Below are 20,260 nucleotides of genomic sequence, written 5' to 3'. Positions count from 1 at the left end.
CTTTTCTAATATATTGTGTCATTGTTATCATACAGTACGATAGTACTATATCAGGGGCGTACGCAGGAATTTTGAAAAGGGGTTTCCACAACAGCTAAGTGACTATTATATTAGAGTAGTTTATATTGCCTGACTGCTCTATTAGAGTATCTCGATCTTTTCACCAAAATCATAAGCTATAAGTGTTGCTATCAGGTGAGAAACTATTATTTAACTAAGATAAAAGTTCAAAATGTATCCTGTTCCATGATGGATTCCAGATTCTGGAAACCTGAAGTTTTAATTTCTTAATGTTTCAGGTAGTGTGTAAAATCCAAAGGAGTTTCCTGAAACCCCCTGGAAACCCCCCTCAGTATGCCCCTGTATATAGTAGGGACCACAAAGAGGTAGACGTGGTCCATGAAAAAACATTGCCCAAAAACCAGCCTCACGTTTCCTAGATGGCAATGAGGCAGTATTGGTTAGGCAAAACTAAGCCCAAACAAGCCTTAAGATCAACCCGAAATGCTTTCAACAAGTTGCTACGGAATTTAAAAAAAAAATGAAATTCTAGTGACTGACTGATTGACTGAGTAACTGACTGAGTAACATACTGATGCCTTCATACAAGCGTAACTTGATAATGGCTAAGGCTATGGGCTTGATTTTTTCACTGTTCGGCATCGCTTTGGCCCGAGAGGTGCCTTTTGGCATACCACAGTACATAAAATGCATTCTTCATGGACTTACCAGTGTCCTCCTTTGTGTCCCATTCATCTTTGTTGACAGCGAAAAGTGTCGATTTGGCAGTAGCATGTGATGATGGTTTCCCTTTGTAATGAAAATCGTCCGTATTTTTCATAGTAGCTACCTCACTTTCCAGATGATACTGTAATTGATATAACTGGGGCGTGTGAAATCATTTTTCTATTTTGGTATGTGTGGATTGTAGAGGTGCGTTTCAAACAGTTCTTGATTCGTAATGTTGTGTAACGGGTTGAACATAGCTGACAACGAAGCGCAATGGACACTTCACTTTTCAGATGATAATTGATATAGCTGGGGCTTGTGGTGCATGGCACCATTTCTTTCTTTTGATGCAGTATGCATGGGCTCACCAGTCATAATAATTGTTTACAAAAAAAAGTTAAATACGTACACAAAAAATTGGAATTTTCAACTAGAGTAGGGACCATAGCACATCAATAAGAAGCACTGAAACAAGTTGGAGTAGTGCATGATAATAATCACAGTGAAATAATAAGAAGTGTTATATCCCTACTATGCATTTCCGTTATGGTATCTTGAGCACAGTAGGGATATAATACTTCTTATTGTTTTACTGTGATTTAAAATCATGCACTACTCCAACTTGTTTCAGTACTTTTCATTGATGTGGTATGGTCCCTACTCTAGTTGAAAATTCCCAATTTTTTGTGTACTTGTATAATTATGCCTTGTAAAACTAATGATGCCTTGTAATGGTGCTAATAGGTAATAAATTTATATTGTTCAAGAGTTCCACTAACATTAATATAGACCATTATTTATTGCTGTAATATGCATACTTACGGCAGCGATATTTTGCTCTCCAGTCTGGCAAGGGTACTCCTTTAGCAGCACATGCAGCAGCATAAGCAGCCAAACTCTCACAATAACATTCCTTTCGATCTTCTTCATTACAGCCACATGTATCAAAAATACAATTCGATTGATAAGATGTAGGATCCACCAAGGCATTGCAAACACTAAAGAAGTCACCAGTAAATACACCACATGCACGAGCTACTCCAACTCGAAGTGTACTTGGACAGATTCATCTTACATCAGTATCAGGCGCATTGCAACCAGCTGAGTTACCAACAATCCAACTGTTAGCAAAATCAATGGTTCCGAGTGCCATTCCACCGTGCCATTCCACCTGGGCTCTGGTTGTCATCTGCATCATTACCATTGTAGTTACCACATAGTCCACAAAGCTGGCCTCTCCATTTTGTAGATACAGTTACTTCAACTCGATATAGTCCATCAAAAGACACTCTAACTCCATGTGTTGGGAATAATACATTAGGATGTCCTCCAGTTCGTAGAACTTGCACCTCGCTGTTTTCCCTAATTATACCATCACCTTCGTTAGCCTGTAGTGCACCATCAATGGTGATCGTTCCTCCATTACCTCTGCCTAGTACTATTGTGAGACCTCCACCAGTAACAGTCACTTGATCAGCACATGATACTCTATCATTGTGTGCTTCATTTCGAACAGAAATATCAAACTCATTACTGCTACATGGCTTAGATACTGTATATTCACAATCTCCTTGGAAATCAAAGTAGCGAAGATCGTAAGTCTGATAGTGAGGATCACCAGCAATAACACAGGTAGGTCCATCAAGTAAGCAAGTTTGTGCTTCACATACAAATGTTCCACGTTGACATGTACACTTGCTGGAGCAATTTGGTTGTATCTGCTGGCCATCAAGTACAGTTACTCCATTGAGCTCACATGCTAATAACAAAATAACATAATAGTAATTATTATAATATAAGAAATATTAGTGGTTTGCATAATGCATGCACATACACCCCTCCCCCCACACACACATTCACACATGTAAGCACAGCCTCCAACAGTCATATGAAACACAGCTAATTCTGCTCAGTGAACCAGCACTGGGATGCTTGTGTACCAGTCAGGGATGTACACTTGAGTCTTATGCAGGCAAATCCACCTGAGGCAGGACCTAGTATCTCCCATTGGATAACTGTCCAGGTTTGATGGAGAGAAACCACAGAACCCAAAGTTCTACCAAAACCACTAAGTAAGACAGGCATTTTCTTCCCCTAGTTAACACCATGCAGGTACCCATTGATGTTACAGCTGGGTGGGATGCTTGATACTAGGCCACCAGGTACCCATTTACAGCTGGGTAGAGCCACCATGAATATTTTTTTTGCTCAAGGAAACAACAACAACACCAAACTTTTCAAAACTGGGTAGTAAACCCAGAATCTAGGCAGCATAGCCAAATCAAAAGAGCGTTAGCTTAGTAATTGAAAATCTCTAGGTTTGATACCCAGTTGGTGTAGTTATTGTTCTTTCCTTGAGCAGTGTATACACACGCAAAAGCTTGGGTGTGGAACATGCATATGCAATTCTATAAAATCAGCATGGCTGCTTGATACTGTACAGAAGTCCATTAATATGTGCTGCTGCTACTGCTGTTGCTCACTCAGTGCAATTTAATTCAATAGCCATTAACTAAAATTACCTGTGCAAATTTCAGCATCCACACATCTTCCATCAAGTAGATACTGACCAGGAGGACAGAAACAACCTTCAGCACATCTTCCCTCACAAAGTTCATCAGAGTCCATCTCTTCACATGTCTTAGGACAGAATGAGCCACACTGTTGGAATATCATTCCATCTGGACAACTTGCAGCTAAAGGAAATCACAGGTACATTAAAGTACATAGATATAATGCCACTGTTTACAATGCTTATTAACAAAGCTGATGAAAACAATTTCTTTCCATAATAAAATAATGTGACGACTAGAAATGTTGCAGTATGGTGTAAAGAAAAATAATACTCTTGCCAACACAAAGATCCAATAATCTATAAAGTAATCATATAAGATCATATTATGGTCCTTAGGAATGTACATACATTCACACATTTGAGGATCAAGGATGCTCAGTGTGGCATGTAATGTACTGCAGTACTGCATGTGTATTTCCATAGTTCACATATGTAAGTGATTCATATTACTGAATAGTGAAACAGTAAAACACACTATCTCCAACAACCCATGTAGCATCAATCACACTTATCTTCTAACATGTTTCTGTCAGCTCTAGCTTCTGTCAGCTCTATTTATATTTGATTGGTGAAATAGTAACAATGGTAAAAAACATTTTTAGTTATGTAAAAAAAGTGTTGGAGTTTAGACATATACATATATGCTTGGTTAGATGCTGTGGCATTTATTAACTGATCGGGCAATTAATCGAACTTGAATATTAGATAATCAAAAATGATGTTTAAGCTCATAATAATTATTTTATAACTGACTGTGGCACTACTCAAGGGTGGTTACTATTCAAGGGGCAGTGCTTAACTAAATAAATGCAGTATACCATGAAGATCACAAGTATTACATGTATATCATCGAAAAAACACTTGATTTAGTAGATTATATACAACATTAAGAATTCTCTACAAACTTACGACAAAATTCTGCTCTCCAGTTTGATGGCTGAGCTCCTGCCTCAGCGCATGCAGCAGCATAACTAGAAAATGCATCACAGACATACTCTTCACGGAGACTAGTGTCACCACAGCAGTAATCAAATTCACAGTCTCTAATAAATGGACCAGGATCAACTGCAGCATTGCAGACAGTAAATATACTACTTGTATTCATTACACGACACTCTGCCCTGGCTGCTGCTTGAGTACCTGCACTATTGTCACATTGATCAGTACCATCTCCTTGTGCACTTCTTCTTCCTCTTCCACCTGGACAACGTAAATCTCCTATTGTAGTTCTGTCATCATTCTGATTGCCATTGTAATTGCCACATAATCCACACAGCCTATTCGTTCCACGATAATCAGTTGATACCTGAATTTTTAAATAACCATTTCCATCATAATAAACATAGACACCGTGTTGTCTTAAGATAACATGTACACGTCCACCAGTACGTCGTATGTTAACATCAACATCAGAAGGGTATGTCTGATCATGAGCTGACTGTTGTACCCCATTGAAAAATAATCTTGATCCCTGGTCAATATAAATTTCACTTGGATTGCTACCTGGAATACTGATCCTCACACCTCTAACACATGAGACACCTCTTCCACAATTATCATTATTTGCTGAAATCACAAAGTCATTGCTTCCACAAGATTGAGCCATGACATGTTCACATTCTCTTTGAAAGTCAAATCTGCGTCCATCCCAGCTTACATAATGAGGATCACCACTGGCAGTACAGGTTGGGCCATTAATCGATGGACACCTTTGTGGTACACATGTAAACATTCCAGAGGCCTGACAGGTACATCTTTCTGCACAATTGGTCACTACTTCTTCATTAACTTGGTACTGTATGCCATTTCTAGTACAAGCTGCAGTAAAACATTAACCATATTATATACATAATAATGTGTTCTAATGTGCACTAGAAAAATAGCTTCACTAATACAAGTAACATTAACCCACATGGTTATAAAACTGAAGAGACCGGTTGTTACAAATGTCTTGAAACAACCCTGACCTGTGCCAAGAAACTCTAAAAAGACAAAGGAAAGCATCTACTGTTTATCCAGTGGCTGGTTATGTAAATTCACTTCCTTCTTTGGTCATGGAAATAGCAACGAATTCATGGTAAAAACTGAAAATACATTAAGTGTGGATTCTCCTTTCCGCTTTTATTATCCAATTCCACAATTAATAGTAGTGTAACTACCATTAAGGTGACCAACTTGACTAAATGACACTAGGTTGAATTATGTGCTTTAAAAGAATCTAATAAGGTGGTCATAATTTATTTATTTATTAAGGCTTTACAGCACAAGTGCTGAAGGTTTGTAGGACACCTGGTCCTAATGCCTGTTTAAAGAAGATATATTAAGTACATTTGAAAAGGGGAAGAAAGGAGAAAAAAATCCATGACTAGACCTGGGAAGCCTTGAACCTACAGCCATCCAATTTACTCTCGAACGCTTACAGGAGTCTGCCAGTTGGTCAGGATGTTTTCTGTCAATTTTGTGTATTTGTAAACTCTACTAGAGTGACTTATTATCTCTCAGTACCCCATGTGGAACTCAGTTTATTAAGACACAAGTGCTGAAGGTCTGTAGGACACCTGGTCCTACAGCCTGAGATACCTTCATTGAGCAGCTACACAGTTATTAACTCTAATACAATAATCACGTTGAATTATTGGTAAACAACAAGCAGAATAACTAGTGTAAAACAAATATGAAGTTGCTTACTGACTGGTTCTTCTTTGTCTTGATTGTGTACACAATAAACATATTTGCCTGGTTCACCAACATTACTTCCCATTTCTACATTAACAATGCCAGCTGTATTAGAGGAAGGAGGGCCTAAAGAGCCTGTAGCTGAAGTGACTCCAGCTTGTGCATTAATTCCATTACACTGGCCCCAGTTGATACCATTGTCAAGATACTGGTTTATTACATAAGTTTCATCTTCAGCCGCATTTGTTGCAATAACTGATTGAAAAGTATTAGACTGTAATGAAAAAAAAGTTGTAATTACAATGTTACAAAGAACACACACTGAATAAACTGTTAGACAATATTACAAGTCATTGAATATTTGCTGAAATTGTCATAGCCATACCAAAATTCTGCAAAAATGATAACATGTGAAAGTCTGAAAATGTAGGAATGCCCATATGCTCTATTTTTGCAAGCCGGTCATATATACTATTAAAATTTTGCTAATCATTATATCAATATCCTTTATTTTCTATCAGTGTATCTAAGTTCAACACTTAAGAGCATGGACATTTAGGTCCTGAGAAAATAGAAGTTGGAGGAAGAATTAACTCCAACAACATAATGGGTTCTCTTAGCCCAAATAGCAAACAAAAAGGTACAAGTCTAGTAGTCTATGGTTCATCAGTCCAATCCAGTGATCGTAGCTATACAACCTGTTGGATCATTCTATTCTAATAAACATTATTTATCAGTTGTTGCCTTTCACAGAACACTAATTCTGGTCTTGCCTAATTGTAATTTACTACAATAATTATGACCAATTCCAGTTCCAGTACTGATATCTTCCAGTTCTAATTCCAGTATTGAGGAAAACTGTACTAGAGCTACTGGTAAAGGAATTTTAGTTCCAGTACTGAGAATTAGAACAACACTAAACTGATATTGTGCTAACCATACCTCTAAGAGTTAGTAGTAGTGGAGAGGAGAGTGTGTTAGACACTCTCCTCCCCACTATTATTACCACTGATGCTATACTCTAAGACTAGTTGTATCTAATCAAGTCTGATAGCATGGTTTTGTACATTCTTTTTTACATTCCGTATAGCAAGGAACCATAAACAGATTCTTCCCCTCTTAATAATATTTAATCCACGTAACACCAAGGTACTGAACTTAAAATTATTAACTAGTACATGTGAGTATTTGAGAAGTTTGAGAATATCAAAAGCAAACATAGAGAGATCTCATGATTTGTGAGAATGTATGTAGCTAATGTTGTATTAAACTTTGGAAATGCAACTGTAAAGTGTTCCTCCACCAAAGTCCCCACAACAAGACACAGTATTTACCTGACCACCACCAGGAGGTCTAACATTAGTCCATGTAGCAATAAATAATGCATCACTCTGAAAGGCTGGTGCTTTCAAAGGAAATCCTTTTCTCACACAGTCATCAGCATTTCGAAGGTGTACATCTGCACCAGCAACACCCATACGTACTGATCCATATGTAACCTCTCCATTAGAACTATCACACCAATACGGTGCAACCATGGAAGGTCCCACATCTTCGAGTGCTCCAGCAGAATGTGGCACTCCTATTGCTGGTCCACCAAACAATCCATCATACAGTTGGAGGCCACCATCTCTTGTCACCTACAACAAACAAATTAGCTATATATACATGTGATCAACCATATGCATCTCTAATCAACAAGTTAGCATTGCTTAATTTTATAACCCTGTCAGTAGTATATATTTACAACTTATAATGGCACTTTGTACATATGTGATACATCAGCATCATAGGACATAGCAAATGGAAGAAATATAGCCAGTGGGCTGAAGTCCATTTGGTTGCTTAAAGAAGTCTAACCTCCATTGATGGCTAATGAGAGTTGGTCAAAATCATATTCTTGAATGTGAGACTGAAAAGAGTTTCAAATAAAACATTTAAATGCTCTAATAGAGCAGATATTATGTCATAAAATTATGTTCGTAAAAGTTACTTTGAGAAGTTATCATCCAGAAATGATATATTTACTTCTCTATCTACAGGTATTACTTGGATGTCCCATTACTATAGTGACATCTTCCAACACTTCTACATTATAGTGTTTATACTGAGAACTTGTAAATTTTAAAGAAAAAAACTTTTGCAAAAGATGCCTAGCTAACCACAGATAGTCCAGGTTGAACAAATTTTGGCTAGAAGCTTTTGTGTGATGGTTCACCAGAAATGAACTATGCAAACAAGTGTAGGAAAATTTAGAAATTTTAAATTTGAGTAGGAGAGGGATCTCATCTAGCTATACCGTGGACCACACTTAGCTCTAATTCAGTCATACTATTGACAAGCTGTATACAATTGAAGTAGGAATTACCGTATAGCAGGAAATTTTCGAAAAATTCGAAAATAACTATGTTTTCGAAAATATTTTTTCGAAAATAGTACATCCCGGCTTTGAAGTGACAATCAAAGAAAGTATAGCTAGGTATATATAAATGATTTTTGCGAGTGCACGTATGCATAGCTTTCTGATCAGTTAGCTATAGGCTTAATGTATTATAGCTAGGCACTGGGCCACACACAAGTAGCTAGCGATATAGCTATAGACGGGTTGCCTATTTAGGGCGTATCTCTAGTGTAACGCGAGAAAACGCGACTTTCCGTTTTACGCATGATTACAATGTTGGTCAAGAAGTCATTATTATTATTTGTTTACTGTACAGAAACCTCCATATGGAGTATATAGTACAACAGATTAAATTAAGAATAAATTGTAGTGATTGTACTTAGCTATAATTAATACATTGTTTAAATGTGCTTAAGGTAGGTGATTCCACAGTACTGCTAGATAGGTTATTCCATAATTTAATTGTAGAGGGGTAATAAGAGTAAAGGTAAGAATCAATTCTGGAGTGTGGCTGCAAAAATCGTTGATCGTGACCTCGTGTTTGGCTTGCTGTTGGGATTAAATAGGTTCCATTATCGATGTGAACTTGTCTATGCACCATTTAGTCAACAAACAACCCATTTTAAAAATAGTTTGACAAACGTTTTTTGATTCTTCAAAGGTACAAGGTGAGTTAAAAATCATCCAGTCTATCATTCTAAGTAGTAGCAAAGTCTTACTAAGAATGATTTCAGCGAGTTTTATCGCTATCCAAAAACCCGAGATTGAGAAAAGCACCTTCTCGTTCAGCCTTCACCTTACACGCTGGATATGTTATAGCTCGAACCTTTCTCTATAACATACTTTCTGTTCTGAAGGCTGGCTAACTCTTGCTTGCTAAAGTTAAAGGAAACGTTCATTTTCTCCATTAGCCGTAATACATTTTTGACTTAGCCAACTCGGAAAGTATGTGGAAAATTTACGGTAAAACGACCACGCCTTCACGCGCGCGCGCATATGAGCAAGCACGAATGACACCACGAGTCTTGAAGCCCATAAGAGCTCGAGAGACCAGAAATTACTAGGAAAGACTATAATTATCAGTAAACATCTATATGGGCTGAAAAACGCCATGTACTTAGCTATGGCTCGAACAACATGGTTCAATCTACGAAGGAAGACCCTAGGATAGCTAGACGCGATTCTATCAAAGTCAGATTGAACGTTTATCTAGCTGTACTGAACAATCAAAGCAGAAAATTCTAGCTATGTACGTATGTGATCTGTTAGCTTCCTCCGTGAATTAATTATCTACGGTGCGGCGCGGTAAAGAAACATTGTTTCGAAAATATTTTTTTCGAATTTCCAATCAAGCACTCTTTTTCGAAAATGTAACATTTCAAAAATATCCCGCTATACGGTAAAATCAATGTCAACTAGCATAGTTGCTGGTATAGAGTTACTGGTGTAGATGACCTCCCTTGTTTCATAGAGCAAAAACACCTTTCATGGGGCAGAAATTCGTGTACACATTCTATTGTAGTGCAATGCATCATGCAGATTTGTTGAAACTGTTTTTCTAAATCTGACCATATTATCAGGAGCAAGGAAAGAGAGTAGTAAAAAAAACATTAAGTAGCTAGTGCAGGTTTATTATACAATCCGAAACAGCCCCCCAGCATAGATGGTAAAATGCTGGACAAACTAATGTGAAGGAAGTAATTGACCTTCAATGTTGTGACTTATGAGGTCAAGTCACTAGGTGTCCACACAAGCAAGTGATATTGTCAAAAATTTTATGCACGCCTGTAGGATAAACTACTGACAGAAACAAGTGAGTTAAAATTTGCTATGTGGATAGACTGACCATCGTAGTGAAAACCTTTTGTGATTTGAAAGCACTGAGAGTATTAGCTAAGAGAGATATAGCTAAAGTAAAAACCAGTCAACGAGGATAATAGGCTAGCAAAAGCATCAAGCATAGCCAAAGCATCAAGTATTATGCCAGCATAATAGGACGATCTTCAAGAACATTAAAAATGTGCAATGCGCTCACCAAAAAATACTGCACTACATGAACATACTGCACATTGTTAGTGCATTTCATATCAAAAAATCTTGCAGTATTATTATTTTACTATTTCTTGGCTGATTATTCACATTTTATAGAAATAAGATCGAGATACTCGAATAGAGCAGTCTTTTACTCTAATACAGCAGTCAGGAAATGCAGATATACTCTAATAAAATGGTCAGACCTCGAGCATAATCTTAATTTTGAGAGCATAATTTTGAGCAAAATAGGCTGGGTTTTTGAGCACTGCTTGAAAGTATAATAGGCAATTTTCAAAGTATAATTGGCTCAAGCCTACTGGCAGATGTAGGATGACGTGCAGAAGAATGATAACCCCTCAAGCACATAATGGCTGACCCTTAATATAGAAAAGCAAAGTCTACATCTCAACCAGTACAAATAGTGACTATAATTGATTTCCCGCTAGTCAGCCAACATGAAAGCTAGTTACTTATATACCATGATTGCAGTTGGTCCCATACCTCCACAAGCAGAAAAAACCAGAGGAGAGAAGCAAGCTCTCTCAAACTCCCATCATATGCATGAAACCATTACATTTTTAATGATTGGGTGATGCTGTTTAGTGCAGGGTCCAGTTTTAAAATATTTAAATTTTTTAATGTAATTCAAGGAATTGAGAGTTATTTAAAATCCTTAGCAAGCAGATTAACACCAAGAATCTTATTACTTAATCACTACTATGTTTTGCACAATTCATTTTAATTTTGTAGCTAATTTTGTATCTGGTGTTGTAAAGCAATAATTGATAAAGGATCTGATGACACCACGCAAGACTGCAGTTTGCACATTCCAATAGAGTGGTAACACCCGATGTCACAGTAGTTACATAATCACTCATGTGAGGCAGCAAATGTACACATGCTATTGGAGCCACACAACTAAACTTTGCAAAAAAAAGAAGGAAGTGGTTACTGAACTGAAAGGTTTTTATTTTCGTGTCTAGTAGTTGCCCCAAGCATTTGACTTTAGGAGATGCGAAAAGTAGTATTAGCATTAGTCGGGTTCAGCTTTGGCTTTTTCTTCACCTTTAGGTTACCTTCTTCTCACTATATACTGAGACTACTACTTGAGTAACTAACATTTATAAGATAGAAAAGTAGGGAGGTGGGTAACTAGCAGCGGTAACACAGTGGTTAGCATGCTTGCCTAAAGCTTGCTAACCACTACGCCAGTTGTCCAGGGTTCGAGCCTCAGCTGAATTTTGTGGTTTTGTGTTGTTTTTTTTTCCATTTAAGGGGAATCTTCAAACTGATTTTGGTACACTTAACGTCATAATGATGTTAGGGGGGAGGTGGGTTCAGCCCATGACGTTATTAATTTTTATTAAAGCAGTTATAGTGTAAACAGCTATAGAACAGAGAAAGTGATGTGATTAAGCAGCTATACTGTTTGTAGACTGTTTTCAGGTAAAGAATATAACGTTTTGTGCTTCTATTGCCGATGCATTGTTTTCATAGTGTGACGTTAAGAAGGGGGGGGGGGGGGGGGGGGTCTGAAGTTAGCATCATTATGATGTTAAGCATACCAAAATCAGTTTGGAGATGCCCCCTTATTGACCCTTTTTTGTCTAAGTTTCACTGTCAGTTCAATATGCTTATTAAACTGACTTTTGGTTCAGTATCCACTGCCAAAAAAACTTTACTTTGCCTCAGGTTTGTCGAGGCTGTAGTAGTATAACAAATATTCAAGTGGTGCAGGTTAGTTTGGCGAGTTATGGCTGATAATTGGCAAAAAATGCGTGGGCACAAGGATTTTGACACTTTCAAAAGTAACATAGAAAAGTCCCACAACGTTTAGAACTATATAGACAAATCAACGCACAATAGTTCATTATTGATCATTCTTTGTCACTGAAGTTTTGTTTGATGACAATCGATTTCCGGAGTCAAGTTAAGTCCAAAATTTTGTAGTTAATTATTTTTATGTTAGTGTAATTTAGCCTTTGGCAGTACTTGCCATTGGCTTTCAGTACCTATGTGCTGTAAAACGTTAATAATTTTTTTTTTTAAACAAAAAAAACTCGTTAAGATAAGTGCGCCTATTTCCGGACAGATCCTAACTCCGGACCCTCAAGTGTTTGGCGTGATATCTCTAAAACTGTCTACAGCATTTCGACGGATGGACATATTTTGATAAAACTTGCAGGACTGATACACCATAGGATAGGCTTTATCACCATACTTTAAGGTTTAAGTAATTCGCTTGCATGGCGGAGATACAGCACCGAAAACAAAAACCTTCTGGAATTAGACGCACTTACCTTATACACTGGGTAAAACCAACCTGATTGCCAAAAAACGTTTTCCATCATCTTTTCAAGTTCTGTTCTATGTCCTGAGTAAGTTTCATGTGGAATGAATTACCAGAAGCCGAGTTGTAGCCTCCTGAAGGAGTCAGGCCATGCCATCGAAATGCCACCTCCCCACGAAAGTTGCGGTTACACTTTAAACGTAATTTTGTGACGTAAAAGTTATCCCGCAATGATATCACAACGTAAAAATACAGGGTTGTGTTGGGAGAGGTGGCATTTTGCTATAATATAATAATGTTAATATACAGCAACAAGAGTAACATGCTGGCTGCGACGCTGCGTTAATCTGTTTTTCTATTAATTGTCTTTTACAGTTGTCCAGCACGTTCCTTTCTTTGTGCTGGGGGTGGTAGGTAAGGGCAGTCCATCAAGCCCGGGTTAAAAAATTTTTATAAAAAAGAAAGAAAAAAAAGGGCAAGGTGAGGCATACATACTTCTTTACAAGACGAATGCGCACCATTTCAAAACTTGGGTCTGATTTCGCCTGGTGGCATTTCGCATCGCCACATCGCGCTAACTAGCCTCTTACCTTCATTATCCAATGTTCCCATGTTGTTAAAGCCGAAAACAAGGCTCACTTTAGTTACTACGAATGAAAACGTGACGAAGTCCCCACACTAACATGCACTTGTCAATTTCATGCCCCACCCCCCACCCCGGGGGGTGGGGGAATACAGGGGATTTGACAAATCGTGGTGTCAAATTCCCCACTACTGGGGCAAAATCGGCTGTCAAATCCCCACCCCTAAAGTAGGGGATTTGACAACACCTCAAGCGCATATATTTCATGCATGCAACTAGTAATAAACCTGCCCTGTAGCTAGTAAAATTATAGCAAGTGCGATTTTATCGTTTAGAAATGCAACTACCGAAAATCGGTCAGTGAATTGGACAACTGTCAATTGCCCCAGGGGTGGGGACAAGAAGCAATGTCAAATCCCCACCTGGGGTGTGGGGACGCCCGGGGGTGGGGGGTGGGGCATGAAATTGATAAGTGCATTACGACGTCAATGCGCATAAGGTACATTACTCACTAGGGAATTACCCCACTGCTTTGAGGTTTCTAGCCTCGGCTGCCGGCTACTCATGCTACTTAAAACTTGGGACTCAGGAAGAACAAAGATCACTCTATAGAAAGGTCCTAACCGGAAATATGTGCGTTGTTGTGGTGAGAAGTTATCAAGGTGTTTGATAATAATAATTATTTTGTTCTATTCGTCACACCGAATGTCCACTAGAGCCTAGCTCACTTGGCCTAGCTGGAGCCCTCTTACCAATAGAAATCCTCGTAGAAACAGAAGAAAAGAATTGTAAATGTTGTATTGTTTGCTGTTACAGCTCACTAAGTAGCTATTTTTTCCCCTTAACTAATCACTATATAACTATAACTAGCTAATTGTAATTATTTTAGGCCACTGGCACAGGTTTCCAGTGGACCTTCGGCATACCTGTAGCCACTAATCTGTAACCATGTAGCATTGTAATTCTGTATGCTGTAAGTCAAAAATAAAATAAATAAGTTCATAATAGGTACCGTTCTATAATGAGGTTATCCGTTTGACGTCACACTAAATATTTTCCGTATAATTACAGGTTCAGTATCTTCGTGAATGCGTGAAGCAAGAGTGGGTTACAAGCCGAATAACGCTAGTGAAAATAAGAAAGCTTTTATATTTGTTGCTTAGTAATATCGCTTCGCAGTTGGAAGAAACAGGGCCATTAAACCCCAGCTGCTCGCTGGCTTGTACCGCTGCATTAACCCAGTCCCCTTTATTCGCGCTCTTCAATTGGCCGGCTATAACTCACTCGGCTATTAGGCCACTCCAAATAAATTCTCTGTTTCCCGTCCACCGCCCGCGTCTGGTTACTGTCAGCTCTAAATATTCCATTATTCCGTATTTTCCATTATTTTCCGGTTATTCTTGCATACTGACAGGCTCAGTAAAAGCCATCTTGTAAACAGTATCAGCAGTGCTATCGAGTCGGCACAAATGCACGTTTTTGTTATTTTTGCTTAAAAAGGAAGGAACAAGCTTAAGCATGCTTTTATGTAGTTTTGTAACGTTGTGCCAGGCAAATAGCTAATGGCTTGAAAAGCTGCTAATCTTCAGTATAATTAAATAATGGAAATGATTCGCCCGCCCGCATGCAGATATGCCCGAGTCCAGGACGGGAAACAGAGAATTTATTTGGAGTGGCCTTACTATAAGTAACTCACTCGGTGTGGAGGGGTAGCTAACGTCTTGGGACTCTCGTACACTATCTGAGAAATCCAATTATAAATACATGAAATAATACAGAAATAGCTACGTGGTGAAATACTTAAATATTGGGACTCGTACACAATTTATAAGTTTTCGTTGGCGACCCCTCGCTCGGTGTAGTAATCCCCCCAAGTCTTTCTTCAATTTAGCTGTTTTTGTCTTTTATAAATTAAATTAGGTTTAACTTCTAGCTAGAGATCGAGGAAGATGGGAGTTCTATTAGGGCCGGAATAATAATAAATAATTTTTTTAAAAATAATATTTTTTTAAAATTGTGTAAAATCACTTCATTTTCTCGCATGGGGTCCCATTGATTTTTGCATTAAAAACATGGTGTCTAGTAACCGTTACTAACTTAAAACGAGACAGCTTGACGTAAACGGATAGCACTGATCTATAATATTGTATTGTATTATTGTATTAATGCTTTACAGTGACCAGCACTGAAGGTAATAGACGACTTTCGGGTTCAATAACGTATAGCTAGCTACTGGCTATGATTTGAATCGACAGTAAAACTTAAGGTTGCTAAAACGAAGCGAAAAAAAACCCTAGCTTGAACCCTGGGTACTAATAGTGCTGCTAAACCTGCAGTGTTAGCTGCCCACTTTCCCAAGAAATTTTTTTAGCTACTCCTATAAATGTGAGGAGTCAACATGTATGCTATAATTATAGTAAGAAGAGTTCTTACCTTCATACAACTAGTGTGCTTGAGTACTAGAGCAAGGGGAGGTCACTAATGATAGTCCTGTAGAACCGTCTGTAACCGGGATCAAGGTTTTGATTAATGAAATTCTAGTTTTGTTTGTGAGCTAGCTTAATCACCACTTTCAAGGATGTCTTAATCGCTTGATTCAGTACTAATTTACCTTTTCATTGCTTGAATTGATTTAGATCCTGGTCGCAGATGGTTCTACAGGACTATTGGTAGTGACTACCCCTTGTAGAGTAGTTTGTGTTATTCTTGAAAATAAAAACTTTCACTTCAGTAACCATTTTTTTTTTTTGCGGACGGGTCACTTTTGCTTCTCCTCAGTACAGCCACACAAAGGAAGCTGCAAGTCTGAAAATTTGCATGCAATACCTAATCTACAGTATAGAACTCTCCAGAAGAGTATAGGAATCTTCTATGTGAACTATCAATATCACATCTGATGTGATGGTGGTCAAAATTTGTGGTTTTCTCTGGTTGTATTGGAAAGGTAGCTAGAATCGAATCCTGCACATGACGTTGTCCGAATAAGCTGGCAGCTATGCAGTGGCTTTCAAAGGTCACTTCAGCCACACGAAATCCTTTCATGTTTGTCACTAGCTACAATGTACGTGGAGGTTATATCAGTGACTGAGTCTTCTAGGACATGCAGCTATCAGCCAATATTGCCCAACAATTATAGCATATACACTGATACACATGATAGCTTATAACAGTCATGCAGCTATGCTAGATAGCTACTTTATTATCTAGACTTTTAGACATTGATAGTATTATTTGATATAGTTTTTAACTGAGGAGGCATTTTTAACTTACGCATATTGTATCAAAGGGGTCGCCACAATATTCGGAGACAATACTTTGACTACCCTGTACACACTCTGACTCTTCAGCATCTCCAAGTGTAGAGAACGTTCCCGTTCCAAGCATAAAGAAGTCATTCATTGGAACAGAGACAGCGTGCTTTAGCAAGCACAACAAGAAAACTCCACTTGCTTTGCCTATCATTCTTGCACCTCATAAAGAATGCAAGCACTGAAGTGAGGTATCCAACAAGATAAACTTTTATACCAAAACGATATTAAAATAGCAGATGCAGGATGTGTGCAGTTAACAAAGCCCATTCTTTTGGTGTTGTGGTTAGCTTCAAGCTCTTGAGGTTGATTGACCATATGGTCTCTTCACACCCACCAGGTAAGACAGTTTCTATGGTATCTTTGATATGCTGACTGAGCTCGCACATCTAGTTCTACATGCTTGAGGTTTGAGGTAATGTACTTCTCGTCAGTAGGTCATCAAGTGTGGGCTGAAATGAGCATGTTTTGCAACCATACGTCTTATATGTATATATCTACTATCTGACCCCAAATATGATATTCTGAGAGATAAGTAAGAGTAGAGATCTCCTTGTATCCATTTACTGAAATCTTGCGCAATCTCTCCAATAGGATTGTGACTATACTATTGTAGCTACTGTAGCTACAATAAAATTACTACAGTATTTTTAATGTGGTGGGGCATGGCCGCATGGGTATGTACTTCTTTTCTTGCAGTAGGAGTTTTTGAAATTCGAAGGGCTAAGTGTACTGACTTGAGAATGTTCCTATGCCTGTGTACAATATTGCATGGCATACAAAGAGTCTAGCTAGCATTTCTTATGTTCCTGTTTTTCAATGTCTATCAAGACACACGGCAGTGTGTCATGCAGCCCAAGAAGCTGGTACATCACTTGATCATACCAGTGTGTTATTGACAGGAAGAACAATAACACAATTTTCACGCAACGTGGCTCCATACTGCCTTTATGAACCTGACCCACTATATCATACTGTACGATTGTATCTGTATAATAAGGATCATGAAGATAAATTATGCACTTTGCCACAAAAAAGAATTGGCAAGAAACCAGCCTGACAATGCATTCATAGCACCATGGCAGTTGGTTAGGTTTAACCATGCCTGCAATATGACCTGGTATACTTCCAATTTTTTTATTTAGAGAAATTTTCTACTTCCTGACTAACTGGCTTGCTTGCTTGCTTACATACCAATGTTTTCAGACAGGAGTAACTCAGTAACAGCTATGGCTACAGGCTTGATTTTTCACTGTTAAATGTAACTTCAGCCTGACATGCAGGTGTTTTTTTGGCATACTGCATAGTATACAATGCACACATCATGGATTTATTGTCCTCCTTTGTGTCTCATTTATCTTTGCTGACAGTACAAGGTGTCAATTTGTGGTAGCTAGTGTATGATGGCTTCCCTAGGCTTTCATAATGGAATTGTTGGAGTCCATATTTTCCATATTCATTGCAGGTTGAATTTCTCAAAGTGTTCTTCATTTATAACACTGTGTAGTGGGTTGAACATATCTGAAAACGAAGCACAGTGTCCACATCACTTTTCAAATGCATTCGTGGAGCTACACCTCTTCAACAGCAACTTATATTGCAGTATGTAGGTATGCACGGAGCCATGTCCTGACATGGAGGCACACCCATACTAATCGACCATTAATGGTGTATGTACATGTCATAATTTATGTGATCCACTTTAATTGGTTAGCCACACACTCACTTATCAGGACTGTTTACTGTCCATAGACATAATTATGTTGAACCACCTCAATTTTTACTGTCATAGACATATGTTGAACCACCTCCATTTATCAACAAGGCGTGTTGAGGTATGTAAATATACACAGTGTCATGCTCACTTAATACAAGATGCTTATGCAGAACCACAGCCACTAATTGATTGTTACTGAGTTACCTTATAGCTACCTGTTTACTTAGTATGGAGTGCCCTTGATATGTCTCAGATCCAGGTCAGTAGGTACACTGGTTTAGTTGAGTCTTTCATACAGTAGATGACTTATATATTATGTGCATTATAAAGTCATATTTGTAATGGGTAAATAGGTCACAACAGAATGGAGTTGGATGGGAGTACTAGAGTAAGAGTTTGATTTTATGTCTTACACTATTAACACTAATAATGCATTTTAAGGTCTTTAATTGAACTGGAATAAAGACCAGTTCATTTGTAGACCTTAATTGTGTATGACCTAACAGCTGAATGCTGTGGATGCCCATAAAATGGTGTTGGTTATTGCAATACCTTTTTGTATTCCTTGTATTCGCAGCGAGGAAATGTTAGTATACTTACAAAAACATTTGTTCCACAAAAATCACATCCCACCACTAAAAAAGCATCTATACTGTATATAGGAGTAATTAGTAAACCACAGTGATATCCTGTTTTGAACCACAAGTAGACTACTATAATAACATTTTTGTGTGGTTTCTATAATATTGGTAGAGTTTATACAAATAGTTTGTGCAGTGCTGAACTTTCCAACACACTTGTAATATCTTGATTTGCATTGTTAGAGCTCAAGTGTGACATAACATTTCAATTAGACACTTTCTTGTTGTATTTTATGATTCCATCACTATAATTACCTATGTATTTGTCATGGAACAGTGAAACAATCTATTTTATCTCAATAATGGATATTATAAGTTCTGATCTAGCAGATTCTAACAACAACCCTGAGTTTAAACAACATTAGTATGGTTGCCATGCAGTGCAGCCTTATTGAGAAAGTAATTGCAATACCTGTACATGTTTTATATGTAGCTGTATAAGTGATTAGGTAACTCTAGATTCACACTTTTTGTAGTGACTAGTGAAAGTATATTATACCATGCAAGGTACTGAGGAGATGTATTATATCTGCAACAATAAAAATCCTGTCACTTTAGTAGATCCATTAAGATTTTGTGTTAGTTACTTAATACCCAAATGATAACCACCCACACAATTAAATAATATGTGTGTGGGAAAAAAGTTCCATTATTGGCATTAACTTCCTTCCATTACTATCTGCAAATATAATAAGTAATGCAGGAAATGTTTGTTTTGTCTGATCAACATCATTTAATTAGTCACACGAGTTAGTATACGTAATGGTTATACCACAGGAATGAGTGCTTTGCCTGATATATACGCACAAGCCTGAGGGCCGCAGCCCGAGGGCGAGTGCGTATATACAGGCAAAGCATGAGTGCCTGTGGTATAACTAATATGTTCTACTTTAGCATGTAGACTCACCTAATTGGCAAAATCTTCAGTTGCTATACCCTTCTCTTATATAGGGAACCAAGTAAGCCGTGATTGTGGAATTGAATTTTGCCAAACAAACTGTGATTGTGGAATTCAATTTTAATACATCAAACAGTAGTTTGATTTTATTATTGCAAATACAGTTTTAAGAGACTAGTGTTATTTATGTTACTTTAATTGTTACATTTACAAAAGTAAAAAACAAACTACTGTTGATGTATTAAAATTGAATCCCACAATCACAGGTTATTTAGCAGAATTCAATCCCATGCACAATCACAGCTTGCTTGATTCCCTATATAAGAGAAGAGGATAACAGTATAACATCAAAGAAATCTAATGATTTCTGGATATAGTGTGCACACCTATTAGGTATGCAATGTCTCA

General features: G+C 37.8%; 1 protein-coding gene across 1 annotated transcript; it reads right to left on the bottom strand.

Annotated features, from left to right (window-relative positions):
* Positions 1–1,862: 1,862 nt before the first annotated feature.
* On the bottom strand, positions 1,863–16,750 carry LOC136255108 (zonadhesin-like). The gene is made up of 7 exons (XM_066047826.1): positions 16,559–16,750; positions 14,985–15,029; positions 7,315–7,620; positions 5,993–6,254; positions 4,214–5,122; positions 3,252–3,425; positions 1,863–2,488 (listed from the first exon to the last, which is right to left on the bottom strand). The coding sequence occupies exons 1-7, from the start codon at positions 16,748–16,750 to the stop codon at positions 1,863–1,865; spliced, it is 2,514 nt and encodes an 837-aa protein (XP_065903898.1).
* Positions 16,751–20,260: the final 3,510 nt, after the last annotated feature.

Source organism: Dysidea avara, chromosome 5 (assembly GCF_963678975.1).
Source record: "Dysidea avara chromosome 5, odDysAvar1.4, whole genome shotgun sequence".
Classification (NCBI taxonomy): domain Eukaryota; kingdom Metazoa; phylum Porifera; class Demospongiae; order Dictyoceratida; family Dysideidae; genus Dysidea; species Dysidea avara.
The sequence above is the reverse complement of the archived record's forward strand: the minus strand, read 5'-3'. Positions and strand labels throughout refer to the sequence as shown.

Coding starts and splice junctions, on each gene's coding strand:
- LOC136255108 (XM_066047826.1), bottom strand. CDS start 16,750: ATGATAGGCAAAGCAAGTGGAGTTTTCTTGTTGTGCTTGCTAAAGCAC. Junction 6,255..7,314: donor GACCTCCTGGTGGTGGTCAG/GTAAATACTGTG, acceptor TTTTCATTACAG/TCTAATACTTTTCAATCAGT. Junction 2,489..3,251: donor GGATGCTGAAATTTGCACAG/GTAATTTTAGTT, acceptor TTTTGTTATTAG/CATGTGAGCTCAATGGAGTA.